This window comes from Macaca fascicularis, chromosome 11, assembly GCF_037993035.2.
Source record: "Macaca fascicularis isolate 582-1 chromosome 11, T2T-MFA8v1.1".
In the NCBI taxonomy this organism is placed as follows: domain Eukaryota; kingdom Metazoa; phylum Chordata; class Mammalia; order Primates; family Cercopithecidae; genus Macaca; species Macaca fascicularis.
In genome coordinates, this window is record NC_088385.1 from 130,076,452 (window position 1) to 130,096,026 (window position 19,575).

A 19,575-nucleotide genomic window follows, 5' to 3' on the forward strand; every position below is an offset into this window, starting at 1 on the left:
ATATATATATATATTTTTTTTTTTTTTTCTTCTTCTTTTGAGACGGAGTCTCACTCTGTCGCCCAGGCTGGAGTGTATTGGCATAATTTTGGCTTGCTGCCACCTCTGCCACCCGGGTTCAAGTGACTCTCCTGCCTCAGCCTCCTGAGTAGCTGGGATTACAGATGCCTGCCACTGTGCCCGGCTAATTTTTGTATTTTTAGTAGAGACGGAGTTTCACCATGTTGGCCAGGCTGATCTTGAACTCCTGACCTTGTGATCTACCTACCTTGGCCTCTCAAAGTGCTGGGATTATAGGTGTGAGCCACTGCGCCCGGCCTAAATTTTATATTTTTATTAGAGACAGGGTTTCATCATGTTGCCCAGGCTGGTCTCGAACTCCTGACCTCAAGTGATCTGCCCGCCTCGGCCTCCCAAAATGCTGGGATTACAGGTGTGAGCCACCGTACCCAGCCGCTTACCCCAGATATCTGCTCCCCTACCTTCTTCAAGTATCAAAGGCTACCCAGTAATCCTATAGGTTTGGTACAATTATTTCTTCCATTTGTGGAAATGTATTCTTTCCACAGAATAGGAAATTGAGGCTCAGAGAGATTAAGTCACTTGCCCAAGTTTATACATTTGGTTTACCATGAAATCCATATTAAAGAATCTTAGGCTACAGAAGGTAGCTCACACCTGCAATCCCAGCACTTTGGGAGGCCGAGGTGGGAGGATCACTTGAGCTGGAGAGGTCAAGGCTGCAGTGAGCTGTGATTGCTCCACCGTACTCCAGCCAGCCTGGGTGACAGAGGAAGGCCCTGCCTCAAAAAAAAAAAAAAAAAAGAAAGAAAAAAAGGACTCCATTTGTTTTTGGGATGGAGGTTCGCTTTTGTTGCCCAGGCTGGGGAGTAAACGGCGCGATCTCCGCTCACAGCAACCTCTGCCTCCCAGGTTCAAACGCATCTCCTGCCTCAGCCTCCCGAGTAGCTGGGATTACAGGCATGTACCACCACACCTGGCTAATTTTGCATTTTTAGTAGAGACAGGGTTTTACCATGTTGGCCAAGCTAATCTTGAACTCCTGACCTCAAGTGATCTGCCCACCTCAGCCTTCCAAAGTGTTAGGATTACAGGCGTGAGCCACCACACTTGGCCTCTAAAGAACCTTAATTTAATAAGAGATACTCAACCTTAAAACTAACATTTCCCAATTGGTGGTTTTTTTTTATTTTTGTTTGTTTGTTTGAAGATTCTGAGGGTACAGAAAAGCTGGGCACTGCTGAATGCGTGTTGATTGAAAAATAATTATTAATTATCATAGTACCTAATTGTTTTTTTTTTGAGATGAGGTGTTGCTGTGTTGCCCAGGCTGGTCTCAAACTCCTGAGCCAAAGCAACCCTCCCTCCTTGGCCATCCAAGTAGTTGGGATCACAGGTGTGTGCCATTGTATCTGGCCCTGACACTGATTAAGTATTTACTTGTGCTAGGCACCAAGGCCTCCTCTTACTTCTTTCTCACAATACCCTAACAAAGCCCTCACTTCAGAATGGGCAAGTGAGCACTGGCCAGGTTAATAACTTGCCTAAAGTTATCAAAGAAGTTGGGAGGCTGAGCTGTGAGTCTGCGCCCTGACTCTTGATGCAATCCTGCAAGCAGGGAAAATGTGCTCAGCAGTATTTGAGGATGTCTGCATTCCTTGACCACACAGCAGCTGATGGCAGGGCCCCAGCAGGCAGGGTAAACAAGGTCATGGCACAGAGCGCTATCTGTCTGCACAGGCATGACAGTCATTCATTTATTCATTCAGTGAGCCCGTCTCTGTGCCAGCTACTGGGATCCAGGGTGAGTCAGACCTGGCCCCTGCCCCTGAGGGGCTCAGGACCTCGGAGGGGAGGCAGGAGGGTGAATGCATAACAGGGTCTTGCTATGTTGGCCAGGCTGGTCTTGAACTCCTGGCCTCAAGTGATCCTCCTGCCTCAGACTCCCAAAGTACTGGGATTTTAGGCATGAGCCACTGTGCCCAGCATAAATGCATAGTTTTTGTTTTGTTTTGTTTTGTTTTTTTTGAGATGGAGTCTCACTTTGTTGCCCAGGCTGGAGTGCTGTGGCACAATCTTAGCTCACTGCAGCCTCCACCTCCTGGGTTCAAGAGATCCTCCTGCCTCAGCCTTCTGAGCAGCTGGGATTACAGGCGGCTGCCACCACACCCAGCTAATTTTTGTATTTTTAGTAGTGACAGGGTTTTGCCATATTGTCCAGGCTGCTCTCGAACTCCTAACCTCAGGTGATCTGCAGGCCTCGGCTCCCCAAAGTGCTGGGATTACAGACGTGAGCCACCGCGCCCGGCCTGAATGCATGATTTTTATGTCATAAAAGCTATAACTGAGGTGCAGACAAAGTTGCCACAGTCGGCAGAATCTAAGGTGGCTTCCTAAGGAGGGGATTTTTGGGCTTCCCAGCATGAGCAGGAGAAACTGTCTGGTTGAACAGGAAGGGGTCATCCCAGTCCCCACAGCTGCTAGCATTTACTGGGAGCTGTCTACGTGCCAGGAGCTGTCTGAGGTATCTCACCCATGTGGATTCACTGACCCTTCCAATCCCAGTAGGAGGGTACTACTATGCCCATGTCACAGAAGAGGAGGCTAAGACTTAGAGGGGTTAAATAACTTGCCTAACCTCACACAGCTGTTGAGGGGATGGGACTGAGAGGGCAGAGATGGATCATAGGAGAAAGGGCTGCAGAGTCAGGGCCAGCTCTGGGTTTGCCTGTCCTCTTTCAGAACATTCTGGCATTGTTACTGCATTGTCACCTCTCCAGGCTCTGTCTCTGTCAATTAACATCTTTATTTTATTATTTTTTATTATTATTTTTTTGAGACGGAGTCTCACCTGTCACCCAGGCTGGAGTGCAGTTGTGTGATCTTGGCTCACTGCAACCTCTGCCTCCCAGGTTCAAGCGATTCTCCTGCCTCAGCCTCCCCAGTAGCTGGAATAACAGGCATATGCCAACACATCTGGCTAAGTTTTATATTTTTAGTAGAGATGGGGTTTCACCATGTTGCCAGGCTTGTCTCGAACTCCTGACCTCAAGTGATCCACCCACCTGGGCCTCCCAAAATGTTGGGATTACAGGTGTGAGCCATAATGCCCGGCCTAAAATTTTTAAAACTCATAATAGCTAACAACCCTGAGCACTTAACATGACAAGCCAAGCTCTGTACTTAGTCCTTCTATTTTTTGTTTGTTGTTGTTGTTGTTGTTGTTGTTGTTTTTTGTAGAGACAGGGTCTTGCTCTGTTGCCCAGGCTGGAGTGCAGTGGCGTCATCATGGCTCACTACAACCTCAAACTCCTGAGCTCAAGGGATCCTCCCACCTCAGCCTCCTGAGTAGCTGGGACTATAAGCAAGTACCACCATGCCCAGCTAATTAAAAAAAAATGTTTTTTAGAGTCAGGGTCCTGCTATGTTGCCCAGAGTGGTCTCAAACTCCTGGGCTCAAGTGATCCTGTAGCCTCGGCCTCCCAAAGTGCTGGGATTAGACATGAGCCACTGCACCCAGCTCTCCTGTTTTTTTCAGCATCTAAAACATCAGGAAATGGCCGGGCGCGGTGGCTCAGGCCTGTAATCCCAGCACTTTGGGAGGCCGAGGCGGGCGGATCACGAGGTCAGGAGATCGAGACCATCCTGGCTAACACAGTGAAACCCCGTCTCTACTAAAAATACAAAAAACTAGCCGGGCGTGGTGGCGGGCGCCTGTAGTCTCAGCTACTTGGGAGGCTGAGGCGGGAGAATGGCGTGAACCCGGGAGGCGGAGCTTGCAGTGAGCCGAGATCACGCCACTGTACTCCAGCCGGGGAGACACAGCGAGACTCCGTCTCAAAAAAAAAAAAAAAAAAAAAACATCAGGAAATAAGGACTCTAACAATCCTCGTCGCACAGAGGAAGGAAGTGAGGCTCAGAAAGGCTGGAGAACTTGCGCAGGGCCATGCAGCTGGGTAGGGAGCAGGACAGGGATTTGTGCCCAGGCCTCGTTGCCCCCAGAACCTGTGGAGCTCCAACCCTGCAGTGCCACCTTCCCACCTGTGTTGCTGAGTGGTGCCTTCAAACTGTTTGGACCAGACTCACAGGCACAAATACATTTCACATCACAAACCAGGCCACACTTGCATGTAGGCACACACCACTAAAATATTAATAACAGTGTCACAAACCAGCGCTGCATCTTTCCACAAGCAACACACTCTGATGTTTGTTTTTTTTTTTTGTGATCTGCCCGCCTTGACCTCCCAAAGTGCTAGGATTACAGGCATGAGCCACCACACCTGCCCACTCCGATGTTTTCTAGTCTATTCTCTGATGATCCCAGCTCCAGGAATTTCTTCTACAGATCCATCCACATTCATATGAAATGTGTATGAACAGAATTATTCACATGCAGGCCGGGCGCAGTGGCTCATGCCTGTAATCCTAGCATTTTGGGAGGCCAAGGCAGGTGGATCGCTTGAACTCAGGAGTTCGAGACCAGTCTGGCCAACACGGAGAAACCATGTCTCTACTAAAAATATAAAAATTAGCCAGTTGTGGTGGCAGGCGCCTGTAATCCCAGCTACTTGGGAGGCTGAGGCAAGAGAATCGCTTGAACCCGGGAGATGGAGGTTGTGGTGAGCCAAGATGGCACCACTGCGTTCCAGTCTGGGTGACAGAGTAAGACTCCGTCTCAAAAAAAAAAAAATTATTCATGTTCAGAGGAAAAGCCTCAAAATAACCCAAGAGTCAAATGATGGGAGACCAACTAAATAATCCATGGTATATACAATGGAATATTATGCAGCCAAATAAAACAATGAGGTACTGGTTGGGAAAATTCCAGAACGCATTGTTAAGTGAAAAGAGCAAAACATAAAACAATGTGGGTGAGAGGTGGGGGAGTGACACATGTTCTTTTGATGTGCTTGTAGCTGCATAAGGAAAAGCTGGGAACATGCACAAGAACTGATTAAGAAAGAGTGTTTTCCTGGCCACCTGGGAGTTTCTGGATCCTTTTCCTGCAGTTAGCCCTAGGCAGGATGATCAGGGGAGAATTAGAAGTGAAACACAGTCAGGCATTGTGGCTTGTGCCTGTAATCCCAGTGCTTTGAGAGGCCAAGGTAGGAGGATCACTTGAGCCCAGGAATTTGAGATCAGCCTGGACAACATAGTGAGATCCTATCTCTACAAGTTTTTTTTAATTAGCTGGGTGTGGTGCACACGCCTGTAGTCCCAGCTATTCCGGAGACGGAGGTGGGGGTATTACTTGAGCCTGGGAGGTTGAAGCTGCCATAAGCTGTGATCATGCCACTGCACTACAGCCTGGGCAACAGAGTGAGACCCTGTCTAAAAAGAAAAAAACAGGTAGGTGTGGAACTCATAGTTTCCTTTTTCTTCTCTTGTCTTTTACTTTTTCCTTTTATAAATTGAGATAGGGTCTTGTCATGTTGCCCAGGCTGGTCTTGAACTCCTGGGCTCAGGCAATCTTCCCACCTTGGCCTCCCAAAGTGCTGGGATTACAGGCGTGAGCCACCGTGCCTGGCCTATTTTTTCATTTTAAATTACATAAAATAGAAATGGGGCAGGCACGGTGGCTCACGCCTATAATCCCAGCACTTTGGGAGGCCAAGGCCAGAGGATCACCTGAGGTCAGAAGTTCGAGATCAGCACGGCCAACATGGCAAAACCCCGTCTCTACTAAAAATACAAAAATTAGCTGGGCGTGGTGGCACGTGCCTGTAGTCCCAGCTACTCGGGAGGCTGAGGCAGGAGAATCACTTGAAGCTGGGAGGCAGAGGTTGCAGTGACCTGAGACTGTGCCACTGCACTCCAGCCTGGGCAACAGAGCAAGACTACGTTTCGAATAAATAAATTAAATAAATAAATAAAATAAAATAAAATAAAATAGAAATGGGTTCTTGCTATGTTGCCCAGGCTGGTCTTGAACTCCTGGGCTCAAGTGATCTTCCCACCTCAGCCTCCCAAAGTGCTAGGATTATCAATATGAGCCACCATGCCTGGCCTGTTTTCCTTTTCGAATCAGTTTGATGTCTGAACCATGTAAGTAAAATCTTTAAAATCTAAGGCAGTCATATTCACCTAATTTGATTTTCTGGTGGCCACGTGTCCCCGAGGTCCTTACTTACCCAGAGCTGCCACGATGAGGAAGAAAGAGGCGGCCACGAGGAAGGCCACGTCGGGCTTAGTGTAGGAGAGCAGCTTCTGCAGCGTGGCCCCAGACGCCTGCTCGGGCGGTGGCAGGCCACTCCCAGGGAAGCCCTCGGCCTCAGTGGCCGCCCCTGGCTCCAGGGCCTGGGTGCTTGGTCGCACGGTGGACAGCAGCCACCAGAGCAGGAAGGATGCGCCAAGTGAAATGTACGTCCACACGAACAGGGCCCAGAACCAGGGGTCCCGGATGGGCCTGCGCACCTCTGAGAAGAGCAGCAGCTTCACCATGGCGTAGATGCCCACGAAGAGGCACACGAGGGTGATGACCAGCCACGAGGCCCGCAGCCGCCGGGGCCCCAGCGCACTGTTCTTGGCCACACCAATGGTGGCCCCCAGCAGCAGGCAGCTGCGGTACAGGCAGGCTGCCCAGAGGTCCAGCACCGAGTCAAAGATGTTGAAGTGGCGGATGTCCTCCAGAAGGCTGCGGTCCAGGTGACTGAAGACATAGATGGCCGTGGTCACGCAGATGTCCACACTCATGAAGGCCAAAGTCACCACCACCGCCTTCCACAGCCGCATCCTGCTGGCTGAAGGTGGGCGGGTGCTGAGGGCCAGGTTGTAGCTCACGGGGGCAAGGCCATCATCGTCCACAGGGCGAGGCCAGGCCTATAGGGACAACAGCAAACATCAGCACAAGGGGTTCGGGTTTGCCACTCGCTGGCTGTGTGACCTTGAGAAAGTCACTTGACATCTCTGAGCCTTCGTTTTCTCACCTGTAAAATGGCAATATCAACTTCCTGGGGTACTACGAAGATTGCACTCATTCAAGGGATACTTATTGAGTGCCCACTGTGGCCAGGCGCTGTTCTTTGTTTTTTGTGTCATGAACAAAAGTAACAAAGATCCCTGCTCTCCTGGAGATGACATACTCATGCAGGAGACAGATAATAAGGAAATGGGTCAGGCGAGGTGGCTCACGCCTGTAATCCCAACACTTTGGGAGGCTGAGGTAGGTGGATCACCTGAGGTCAGGAGTTTAAGAACAGACTGGGATGTGTGTATTGTGAGGCCAAGGTTGGAGGATCCCTTGAGGCTAGGAGTTGGAGAGCAGCCTGGGCAACAGGGTGAGACCCTGTCTTAAAAATAAATAAACAAATGAGTGTGGTAGCATGCTCCTGTAGTCCAAGCTACTTGGGAGGCCAAGACGGGGGGATCGCTTCAGCCTGGGAGTTCGAGGCTCTGGCTCCAGGGCCTGGGTACCTGGCCGCATGGTGGACAGCAGCCACCAGAGCAGGAAGCTACAGTGAGCTATGATCATGCCACTGCACTCCAGCCTTGGTGACAGCAAGATCCTATCTCTAAAAAAAAAAAAAAAAAAAATTTTTTTTTTTTTTGAGACGGAGTTTCGCTCTTTTTGCCCAGGCTGGAGTGCAATGGCGTGATCTTGGCTCACTGCAGCTTCCACCTCCCAGGTTCAAGCGATTCTCCTGCCTCAGCCTCCCGAGTAGCTGGGATTACAGGCATGCGCCACCATGCCTGGCTAATTTTGTATTTTTAATAGAGATGGGGTTTCTTCACGTTGGTCAGGCTGGTCTTGAACTCCTGACCTCAGGTGATCCACCCGCCTTGGCCTCCCAAAGTGCTGGGATTATAGGCATGAGCCACCGCGCCTGGCCTAAAAATTTTTTTTAGTTAAAAAAAAGAGGCCGGGCGCGGTGGCTCAAGCCTGTAATCCCAGCACTTTGGGAGGCCGAGACGGGTGGATCACGAGGTCAGGAGATCGAGACAATCCTGGCTAACACAGTGAAACCCTGTCTCTACTAAAAAATACAAAAAAAATAGCCGGGCAAGGTGGCGGGCGCCTGTAGTCCCAGCTACTCGGGAGGCTCAGGCAGGAGAATGGCGCAAACCTGGGAGGCGGAGCTTGCAGTGAGCTGAGATCCGGCCAGTGCACTCCAGCCTGGGCGACAGCGCAAGACTCCATCTCAATATAAAAAAAAAAAAAAAAAAAAAAAAAAAAGAGATAAGGGTTATGGCAGAAAAAAGAGGGGGGTGAACAGGATAGGGGTGAGGGAAGAGAGAGATCAATTTTATTTTATTTATTTATTTTTTTGAGACAGAGTCTTGCTCTGTCGCCCAGGCTGGAGTACAGTGGTGCGATCTACAGGTACCCCACCACCATGCCCAGCTAACTTTTGTATTTTTTTAGGGGTTTCACCATGTTAGCCAGGCTGTTCTTAAACACCTGACCTCAAGTGATCCGCCTGCCTCGGTATCCCAAAGTGCTGGGAACACAGGCGTGAGCCACTGTGCCGGGCCAAAGATCAGTTTTAAATAGGGGGCCAGAGAAGACCTCGTTGGGTAGGTAACACTTGAGCAAGACTTGAAAGAGGTACGGAAGTCTGCCAAGTGGCTATCTGGGGAAAAGCACTTGGCACAGGTGAAACAGTGCCAGAGCCCCGAGGCAGGAGTAGCCCTTAGGAAGGCAGCAAGGCCCCATGAGGTCAGAGAGGGTGGGGAGCATCTGGAGCATTTTGCATCGATAATGAGAACGAAGTTGAGATAAGCAGAGTTTAATAAACAGCCTCTGTCTTTACTACCACTACTAATTTCTCTGAACCTGTTTCCTCATTCGCAAAATGTGAGTGTGAGGTTCAAGGTGTCAGTTCTGGGCAGAGTACCTGGTGCATAATTGCTGCTGATTGTAATCAACCATATACAGTGTGTGCTTAATAAATATCTGTCCACTTTTCTCCTCTCCACATCAGGCCTTCTATCTCTGCAACCCCAAATGAACTGTTTTGGTCTAAGAAAGAACTTCACAGCTGTGGGGGGGGGGGGGGGGCTTGCAGGCCGCACAGCAATCCAGAAACCTTGGCATCTGTTTGGAAGTTTCCAGAACCTTTTCCTCCTGCCCAGGTTGGCCCTCGTGCCCAGCCCTAGGCCCCTTTGGTTTTCTGAATCTTGATGTCTGCTTTATCCAAGGCATCTCCTGGCACTGGGTCCCTCAGGACTCTCCCAGAGCTGCAGGGACACCTGGGAAGTGGGCCTAGAGGCCTGAGTTTGTGAGTGGGGCTTGTCCAGGGTAGGGTTAGGACCGGGCTGGGGGGTGTCCCTGGGTGCTACCTCCTGTCTCAGGTCCAGTCCTTCCTCCCCTGGGCCTTTTGTTTTCCCATCTGCAAAATGGGCTGAGCTCTAGATCCCCCAAGAGGAGGGGTGAGGGGCTGGGAGAAAGCGGGGATGACTGTGTCATGGCTGGGAAGGGGCCATCCTGAGAGAGATCCTTTCCCCAAAGCTCTGGCGCCCAGGTACACAAACCGCTCACATTATGGCATGATTGGAACCTCACACAATCCCACGAGGTCAGGGTTTCCATAGTCCCACTTACAGTTGGGGAAACTGAGGCACAGAGAGACAAAATCATCTGATCCAGACATTCAGCCAACAAGGGCCCAAGCCAGGACTTGAAGCAGTGAGTGCAGGACCCCAGCATCTGCCTCTCCACCTGTCCACTGCATGCCTGGCACACAGCAAGTGTCTAATAACTACAAGCAGACGGGGATGTAACACTGCACTTCCTGTGAGCCCTGCCCTGCGCCATGTGCTTCAAATTCAGGTGGCTCCACCTATTTAATCCTCACAGCGACTTTGTGAGATGTGCACTCTCATCCCTCCCACTTAACAGATGGAGAAACTGAGGACCAGAGAAGTGAAGATTGCCCAAGATTACACAGCTTCTGAATAGCAGAGCTGGGATGTGGACTCACAGATGTCAGAGTCTAGAACCTGTGTTCTTCACCCCTAAACTAAGATAACATTCAATATAGAAAATGCTACCAGGGGCCAGGCACGGTGGCTCACATCTCTTGGGAGGCCGAGATGGGCAGATTGCTTGAGTTCACGAGTTCGACTCCAGCCTGGGTAACGTGGCAAAATCCCGTTTCTACTAAAAATACAAAAATTAGCCGAGCATGGTGGCGCATGCCTGTAATCCCAGCAACTCAGGAGGCTGAGGCAGAAGAATCTCTTGAAACAGGGAGGTGGAGGTTGCAGTGAGCCGAGATCGCACCACTGCACTCCAGCCTGGGTGACAGAGTGAAAGAAAATGCTACTGGGAAGTGTTCATCTAAGGAAAAGGGTTCCCAGCAGAGGGCTGGGCTGTGTGGCAGAGGTGATAAGACTGCTGAGGCTAATTGCTGGCAATGACAGCAGCTGGTGTGAGCTGACACTGGCTCTAGGCACTTACATGCATCAGCACTCACCACAGCTCTATGAAGTAGGTCCTATCATTATCCCCATTTTACAGTTAGGAAAACTGAGGAACAGAGAGAGAGGTTAAGTGACCTGCCCTGGGTCACACAAGCTAGGAAGTGACCAAGCTGGGATGTGAACCCTGGCCATTGAGTTCCAAAATCTGTACTCTCAACTCCAGAGCTCCAATCCTTCAAAACAGCCTCTCCAGGAGGTAGGCACAACCCCTACTGATTCTGAGAAGGGGTCTGAGATGCAGAGGGGGAATGGAGTGGGGGGATATAACGACCCCCAAGCCTGGGCCCTGCTTTCACCCCCGCACGTCCAGGCACACTGAAGCCCATCACAGAGATGACAGTTGCTTAGTCAGCAGCTGCCCCTCCAAAGATGGTCAGGGCCGAGCAGGGTCAAGGGCAGGGGGAAGTGGTAGGATGGTTGGACACCCCCAGCCCAGGTCCTCGCTCCCTCCCCAGCCCTGCCTGTGCTGCCCACGCAGGCTCTTGTCTGCTGCAATGCAGAGGCCATGGGGAGCGAGCGAGTGGGTGAGCTCCAGTCGGAGCCCAGGGAGGGAAGCTCCTGGCCCGGTGCCATTCCAGGCCTCCCAGCCAAGCCACTGCCGTCTGCACCAGGTGCTGCCAGCCGCCTCAGCTGCTGCTTTCCTCGTGGTGGGCACATGGGGTCCCTCAGTCCCCAGAAAGGGGCTGGGGCTCAGAAGTGGAAAAGGAGGCAGATCCACAAGAGACTCAAAAGCTGGACAGCAGCCCAGGGGCTTGGCTGACTCTCCCAACTTGACTCCCAGCCTCTGGGGGAGTTCCTTCCCCATCCCCTGACAGCCCAGGGTACCAGTCATGCCCCCACCTCCAGGAGCCTATTTATCTTCATCAGAGTAAACAAAATTTCAAACACCCATATCACAGACCACCAAAGCCACATTTTGCAGATGGGGAAACTGAGGCCCAGAGAGGGAGGGGGTGAGGCTTGTCTCAGGTCATCCAGCAGGCTGGGGCAGAGCAGTGCTAGCACCTGAGTCCCTGCCCCCAAGCACTAGTCCTACCACAGGCTCCCAGCAGAGTGGAATCCAGCCCCCGGTCGGGTTACAGTCCTCGGTGGGGACAGTTACTCCGTTATTTTTGAAGCTACTGGGCAGAAGTGTGACCACCAGCCAAGGCTGCTTAGAGGCCCGTCCCCACTCTCCATCTGCCTGACTCAGAGGATGCGCTGGGCTTGGCCAGGTGGAGCTAGAGGGCAAATTGTGAGCACATGGGTGACCTGCTTGGCCCGAGGGACAAGGACAAGGACAAGGTGGTGGCCAGAACAGGCCCCGCCTAGAACGGGACAAGGCCCAGGAAGACACGGGTGGCTCGCCCTGACTCCGCGCACTAAAGAATGGCACAGGATAAGCAAGTGGCCCTGTCTCCACCAGGGGTCTTGTCAAAGGCTTTTCTTCCCAGGATAGGAGATGTTGGTTGGGGTATCTCTAGGCGTCAGCTGCAGAGAAGGCCAGAAGACGATAGATAGCAGTTATTATGACACTGCAACAGAGACCCTTTGCAGAGAAGGCCAAGAGACAATAGATAAAAGTTATTATGACGCTGCAACAGAGACCCTTCACCGGGCCCTACTATGTGCCTGGCACCTCCCAACGCAGCCAGGCCTCCCCACTTCCCTGGGAGGACCCTGTGGTCATCAGCTTCGTTTTACAGCTAGGGAGAAAGAAGAGGTTAAGTGACATGAAGAAAAAGGACGAAGGCAGGATGGAGACCCGCATCCAGGTTCTCCAGGGTCTCCAGGATAGAGACTCGGGGGAGGGCCTGCCCAGGCTATTCACCACTGCAAGAAAAGGGGCCAAAGAACTTGGGTGGCCCAGTGGCCTCAGTTCACCCCTGACATGGTGAGCTTTTCACCCCGGCATGGGCCCAGACCTGGACAAGCCCATTCCATTCGCTGCGCAGCAAAGCACTGGCTGATGGAGGCCCGCTGGGTGTGAGGGCGTGACTGTGGGGGTCTCTGGCTCTGGGGCAGGACCGGGCTGGGTCTGCATGGGTCCATCCTGATTTCATCCCTGCTGAACCTCCCGCAGCCCACGTGGGGCCCAGCCTCACTCTGGGACTTGAGAAGCTGTCTCAGGTGCTCTCAGCTCTAGGAGAGGCAAAGAGAGGTGCCAGGTGCCCTCCCTCCAAGCCTCCTCTTGTCACCTGGCCCTGCCCCATCCGGAAAAGGGGAATGGAAGCCACTCCATCTCCAGGGGGTAGGGCAGAGGCGGGGATCCTGTCAGCCCAGCTTAAAGCTGTCTCAGTTAATGTCAGGCCGGGGGAGGAGGCTTTTTTTTTTTTTTTTTTTTTACAGAGGCCCAGAAATAAAGGAGGCTCCCCTGGGAACCTGCAGGCCTCACTGCCAGGGTGGATGGTGGGGAGCAGCGGCAGCCCATTGGCCTGCTGGGGAGACTGAGGAAAGGGCTTTGCCCAGGTCAGCAGGCACAGGCCAGATCCCCAGGCTTCTGCCAAAGCCTTGGTGCTCAGGATTCCTGGGAAGCCCGACATGGACAGTAGGAGCCCTCAGAAGACCCGCCAGCCCCGTCCTGGGGGAAAAACAGCCATCCCAGGATCCTCCTACACCTCCCATATTTTCCAAGAGGCAGCGGCGCCTGTGGGGGTTAAAAAAAATGGCAACATTCGCCCTGCGGGCGCGTAAAGGATGCTGCAGGGATGGGGGCTGGGAGCTGCGGCTGCGGGCGCCGGGAGGGCTCCAGGGAGACTCCCACCTTCAACGGAGATGCCTACTCCCACCGAGGCAGGGGTGCCCAGACGCCCCCCAACCCGTGCCTGGCCTGGCACCCTGGCCTGGAAAGGTCCCAAAACCAGGGGTCCAGGGTGTCTTGCCCTTACCTGTTACCTGGCACCAGGTGAGCTGTGGGAGGGGGCGCGCAGCAGGATCGGGTCTGTGGTGCAGGTTCCACGCTGCTCATTGGAGACTGCGCCGGACGCGGTGCTCGCTCCGCTCTTCCCGCTGCTCCTCCCCGCCTCCCGCCCGCGCTGCGCCGCTGCAAGGTCGGAGCTGAGCCTGGCGTGCGCTGAGACCGGCTGACGGACGGGGCGGGGCCTAAGGGACGGAGGGGGCGGGGATCCTGGGACAGGGCCCGGCAGGGCCTCCCGGGAGGGGCGGGGCCTCATGAGGAGTGGGCGGGCTCTTCTGGACGGGACGGGGCTCCCGGGGAGGGGGATGGCGAAGCCTCCGGGTGGGGCGGGGCCTCCTGGGGGCGGGGCCAAAGCTGGCCACCTGCTCACCTGTGGCAAACTCCTCCCACATCTGACCAGCCAGGCCCTCCACACTGCGCGCTCCTCTCCTGGAGCCACAGGCCCATCCTGAGGGGGCGGAAATGGTTTCACCTGAAGGAGGTCCGCTTTTTAACTGGTCTTTTTCCCTGGAGGGACAGCTAGCCAGTCCAGGAGGGTGGGTTATGGTCCTCATTCATTCACTCATTCTTTCATTTATTCACCCAACAGATATTTATTCAGTGCCTGCGGCATGCCATATGCCCTTTTAAGCATCTGAAATTAAACAATTAACAAAACAAGATCCTGGCCCTTCTGGAGCTGACATTCTAGTGAGGGTGTCAGACAACATATACAAGCAAATGAGATATATTGGAAGGGACTACATTTTACGGAGAAAATTAGTACAAGATCGGGGATCCGGGGCATTGGAGAGGGGAGGCAGCGATATGTCCTCAGCGACTGCCAGGTGCTGGGAACACAGCTGTGTGTGAAAAGACAGAAAACTCCCAGCCTTCATGGCGTGAAGGGGACAGAACATCAGCAAGTAAGTGCATAAGCCCATTCAGGTACTGGGTGCAGTAAAATAAATAAAACTGGCCGGGCGCGGTGGCTCACACCTGTAATCCCAGCACTTTGGGAGGCCGAGGCGGGCAGATCACGAGGTCAGGAGATCGAGACCATCCTGGCTAACATGGTGAAACCCCGTCTCTACTAAAAATACAAAAAAATTAGCCGGGCGTGGTGGCGGGCGCCTGTAGTCCCAGCTTCTCGGTAGGCTGAGGCAGGAGAATGGCATCGACCCGGGAGGCGAGGGAGCTTGCAGTGAGCAGAGATCGCGCCACTGCACTCCAGCCTGGGCTACAGAGCGAGACTCCATCTCAAAAATAATAATAATAAAATAAAAATAAATTAAAAAATAAATAAAAAATAAAACTGTGTAAGTGAAAGGTGAGAAGGCGTGAGCCATGGGGAGGGAAGAACATCCTATGCTAAGGCCTGCAAGTTCAAAGGCTCTGAGGTGGGAACCAGCTTGGCCACCTGAGGACCAGAAAAGGGTCCATGGGTCCTGAACCATGGGAAGTGGGGAGTGGGCTTACGGCCCAGAGGGACAGCATGTGAGGCGAGAACTGCCCACATCCCCGGATCCTCTGATCAGGGGCTTTTTTTCCTGAGACAGAGACTCCAGAATGGAGTGCAGTGGCAAGTTAGCTCACTGCAGCCGCCGCCTCCCAGCTTCGAGTGATTCTCCTGCCTCAGCTTCCCGAGTAGCTGGGATTACAGGTGTCCACCACCACGACTGGCTAATTTTTGTATTTCTAGTAGAGATGGGGTTTAGTCATGTTGGCCGGGCTCGTCTCAAACTCCTGACCTCAAGTGATCTGCCCTCCTCGTCCTCCCAAAGTGCTGGGATTAGAGGTGTGAGCCACACATGCCCAGCCCTCTCTCCTCTGCTATTTGGTGGGACAGCTTCTTTGGAGGGGAATTTGTTCAGAACTTACAACACTATGTTGTTGTTTTTTTTAACCCAGAAGGAATTTCCTGTACAGATACACCTGTGCAGGGGAGCTAAGGTACTAGCTTAAAGGTAGTTACTACAGGAGCAAAAGTCTGGAAATAACCTAAATACCCTTCCACAGGGAACTGGCCACATAATTAGAGAACACCTGTTCAACAGAATACTCTGTAGCAGGAAAAAAAAATAGAAGATATAGAGTTATATAAAGGTATGGAATGACCTCCTAAATGTATTAAGTAAAAACCAAGGAGAGAATAAAGTTGAACCATGTTACTATTTGTGCAAAAACAAAGGCAAATATCTAATTGTACTTGAAGACGATATTTTGGATGGACTGTCCAAAAAGCAGGAGTCGCTCAGAGCTGGGCTCTGTCATTTATGCTGTGTGACCTTAAAGAGGTGACTTTGCCTATATGAGCCTGTTTTCTCATCAGAGAAATGGGGTAATAAAGATATCGACTAGGCCGGGCGCGGTGGCTCAAGCCTGTAATCCCAGCACTTTGGGAGGCCGAGACGGGCGGATCACGAGGTCAGGAGATCGAGACCATCCTGACTAACATGGTGAAACCCCGTCTCTACTAAAAATACAAAAAAATTAGCCGGGCGAGGTGGCGGGCGCCTGTAGTCCCAACTACTCGGGAGGCTGAGGCAGGAGAATGGCGTGAACCCGGGAGGCGGAGCTTGCAGTGAGCTGAGATCTGGCCATTGCACTCCAGCCTGGGCGGCAGAGCGAGACTCCGTCTCAAAAAAAAAAAAAAAAAGATATCGACTGCATCAGTTAAAGGTAAAATGTGACAAGGCCAGTGAGGGCAGCCCCTGGCATGTGATAAACTTTCAGTAAAGGAAAACAAGGATTATTTTTAGGAGAGATGGGATGACTGAACCTTTAGGTAAATATTAGCATAGTATAGCAAAAATCAACAGGAGCTGTCAGAAATGTGAAACGGACAGAAACAAGTCGGCCTCATCACATGCCATTTCTTCACATGGATGTTGCTTTCCAGTGATCAAGTTTGCAAGCTCTCCAGTCTCTCATTCCTTTGTACCTTTTTTTTTTTTTTTTTTTTTTGACGGAGTCTCGCTCTAACATCCAGGCTCACTGCAGCCTCCGCCTCCCAGGTTCAAGCAATCTTCTCACCTCAGCCTCCCGAGTAGCTGGGATTACAGGTATGCACCAACACGCCCAGCTGACTTTTCTACTTTTAGTAGAGACAGGGTTTCACCATGTTGACCAGGCTGGTCTCGAACTCCTGACCTCAGGTGATCCACCCGCCTTGGCCTCCCACGGTGCTGGGATGACAAGCACCAGCCACTGCACCCGGCCTCTCTGTACCTTTGCATAGCTTGTCACCTCTGCCAAGGATGGGCTTCTCAAATCCTGGCCACTGCATCCCTTTTACATATCTGGCCCACTCTCCCTGCACTTGAAACAATCTTAGAATGAGAGCTTGGTGAGGCGGGGAAGGTAAGTTGCAATGCCAGGTGCACTGCAGGAGGCTGTCAGCCTTGTGACAAGGGGAGGGTGAAACAGGTGAGGCACAGGTGAGTGGGGCACCGGTCACTGCCTTCCCAGCATCCTTTCCACCCCCGCCCCCTGCTGTGTGGCAGCCAAGTGGCTTGAGTGGTCCCATTGAATCCCCAGCCTAGTCATAGAGACTGGCTCTGGTAAACTTGGACTAAGAACCATTGTGTGAGTGACTGCTAATGGATACAGTGTCTTTTTGGGTAAGGAATGTTCCAAACGTTGATTGTGGTGATGGTTGCACAACTCTGTGAATATACTAAAAACTCTTGAATTGTACACTTTAATTTGGTGAATTGTCTGGTATGTCAAGTATATCTCAAAAAAGCTATTATTACAAAAAGAAGGCCAGGCAACTGGCTTATGCCTGTAATTCCAGCACTTTGGGAGACCCAGTTGCTACAAACAATTTAAAAAATTAGCTGGGTATGGTGGCACATGCCTGTAGTCCCAGCTACTCAGGAGGCTGAGGTGGGAGGATTGCTTGAACCTGGGTTGTTGAGGCTGCAGTGAGCTGTGTTCATACCACTGAACTCCAGCCTGGGCGACACACCCTGTCTCAGAAAAAAAAAAAAAGAAAAAAATAAAGAAAAAACACTCCATGCCATATGCCATCAAGGAAATGCAAATTAAAACAGCAATGTGGTATCAATACACACATCCTAGAATAGCTGAGATCTGGAGCACTGACAACACCAAACTCTGTCAACGATGAGGAGCAACAGGAACCCTCATTCATCACTGCGGGGGATGCAAAACAGTACCGTCAGGGAGGAAGGCAGTTCGGCAGGTTTTTTTATAAAACTAACTATATTCTTACTACATGATCAAGCAATCACACTTCGTGATATTTACCCAGAGGAATTAAACATTTACGTCTACAGAAACACCTGTCCACAGATGTTTATAGAAGCTTTATTATTATTACTTTTGCGATGGAGTCTCACTCTGTCTCCCAGGCTGGAGTGCAATGGCATGAACTCAGCTCACTGCAACCTCCACCTCCCAGGGTCAAGCGATTCTCCTGCCTCAGCCTCCTGATCAGCTGGGATTACAGGAGCCTGCCACCATGCCCGGCTAATTTATTTATTTTTTTGAGATGGAGTCTCACTCTGTCACCCAGGCTGGAGGGCAGTGGTGTGATCTCGGCTCACTGCAACCTCCATCTCCTAGGCTCCAGTGACTCTCCTGCCTCAGCCTCCCGAGTACCAGGGATTACAGGGGCACGCCACCATGCCTGGCTAATTTTTGTATTTTTAGTAGAGATGAAGTTTCACCATGTTGGCCAGGCTGGTCTCGAACTCCTGACCTCAGGTGATCCGCTGGCCTCAGCCTCCCAAAGTGCTAGGATTACAGGCGTGAGCCACCATGCCTGGCCTCTATGTCAATTTTTTTTTTTTTTTTTTGAGATGGAGTCTCGCCCTGTTGCCCAGGCTGGAGTGCAGTGGCCAGATCTCCGCTCACTGCAAGCTCCGCCTCCCGCGTTCGCGCAATTCTCCTGCCTCAGCCTCCCGAGCAGCTGGGACTACAGGCGCCCGCCACCTCGCCCGGCTTATTTTTTTTGTATTTTTAGTAGAGACGGGGTTTCACCGTGTTAGCCAGGATGGTCTCGATCTCCTGACCTCGTGATCCGCCCGTCTCGGCCTCCCGAAGTGCTGGGATTACAGGCTTGAGCCACCGCACCCGGCCTCTGTGTCAATTTTTAAAGTATGTGTATATATACACATATACAAACATATACATTTGATTACACATGCATGTACATACATTCACATACACATATACGTGCCACTCTGGAATCAGAATACTCTAATTCCAGAGCGTTCTAATTCTGGTTCTGCTATTCACTAGGTTTATGACTCTAGATAGGTTCCTATACCACTGAGCCTCAGTTTCCTTATCTGTAAAATGGGGATAATAATACCTTAAGCAGTCAGCAAAGATGTCAGTGCTGGCTGGCAGCACACGTTGATTCAGTACTTTCTGGTAAATATTCTCGCTGCTGCTCCCTGTGGTGACTGAGCCCAGAGTGTCTGGAAGGGGGAGGGGGTCCATGGAGAGGGCCAATCTAAACTGATTAGCAGGCCGGGCGCTGTGGTCTCAGTTCCAGACCAGCCTGGCCAACATGGCGAAATCTCGTTTCTACTAAAATACAAGAACTTTGGGAGGCCGAGGCCGAGGCGGCTGGATCACGAGGTCAGGAGATTGAGACCATCCTGGCTAACACGGTGAAACCCTGTCTCTACTAAAAATACAAAAAAAAAAAAAAAAAAAAAATTAGCCGGGCGTGGTGGGGGGCGCCTGTAGTCCCAGCTACTCAGGAGGCTGAGGCAGGAGAATGGTGTGAACCCGGGAGGCGGAGCTGGCAGTGAGCCGAGATCGCGCCACTGCACTCCAGCCAGGGTGACAGAGTAAGACTCCGTCTCAAAACAAACAAACAAACAAACAAAAAACAAAAAAAATAGCTGGGCGTGGTGGCGCGTGCCTATAATCCCAGCTACTCGGCGAGGCTGAGGCAGGAAAATTGCTTGAATCCGGGAGGCAGAGGTTGCAGTGAGCCGAGATAGCGCTACTGCACTACAGCCTGGGTGAAATTCCATCTCAAAAAATAAATAAGTAAATAAATAAACTGATACATAGTACACGCTCATCTTGCAAACTGCTGCAAAGGGAGAGGGGATGAGGATGGGGTGGGGTACTGCATGTGCCAGGCCTGCCTGGTGGCTGGCTGGGGAGCCGACCTGCTCTGGGCCTCCTGGGGGAAAAAGGGCAGTTAGGCGGGTAATGACCACTGAGCAGGAGAAATGGAACCTTTCCTAGATAGCAGGGCCTCT

The 19,575-nt window shown here is 51.8% G+C and overlaps 1 protein-coding gene across 21 annotated transcripts in view; it reads right to left on the reverse strand.

The window, feature by feature from the left end:
• ABCB9 (ATP binding cassette subfamily B member 9) overlaps positions 1–13,403 on the reverse strand; it is a 49,981-nt gene extending 36,578 nt beyond the window's left edge. For all 21 annotated transcript variants that reach the window (XM_074008287.1, XM_074008278.1, XM_074008275.1 and 18 more), the window contains exons 1-2: positions 13,314–13,403; positions 6,156–6,843 (exon numbers count right to left, since the gene is read on the reverse strand). Coding sequence is in view for 16 of the 21 variants with exons in the window: in XM_074008278.1 (XP_073864379.1) it covers positions 6,156–6,756 (601 nt within the window). In the remaining 5 variants the exon portion in view is untranslated. The remainder of the gene's footprint in view (positions 1–6,155; positions 6,844–13,313) is intronic.
• Between the last annotated feature and the right edge of the window lie 6,172 nt (positions 13,404–19,575).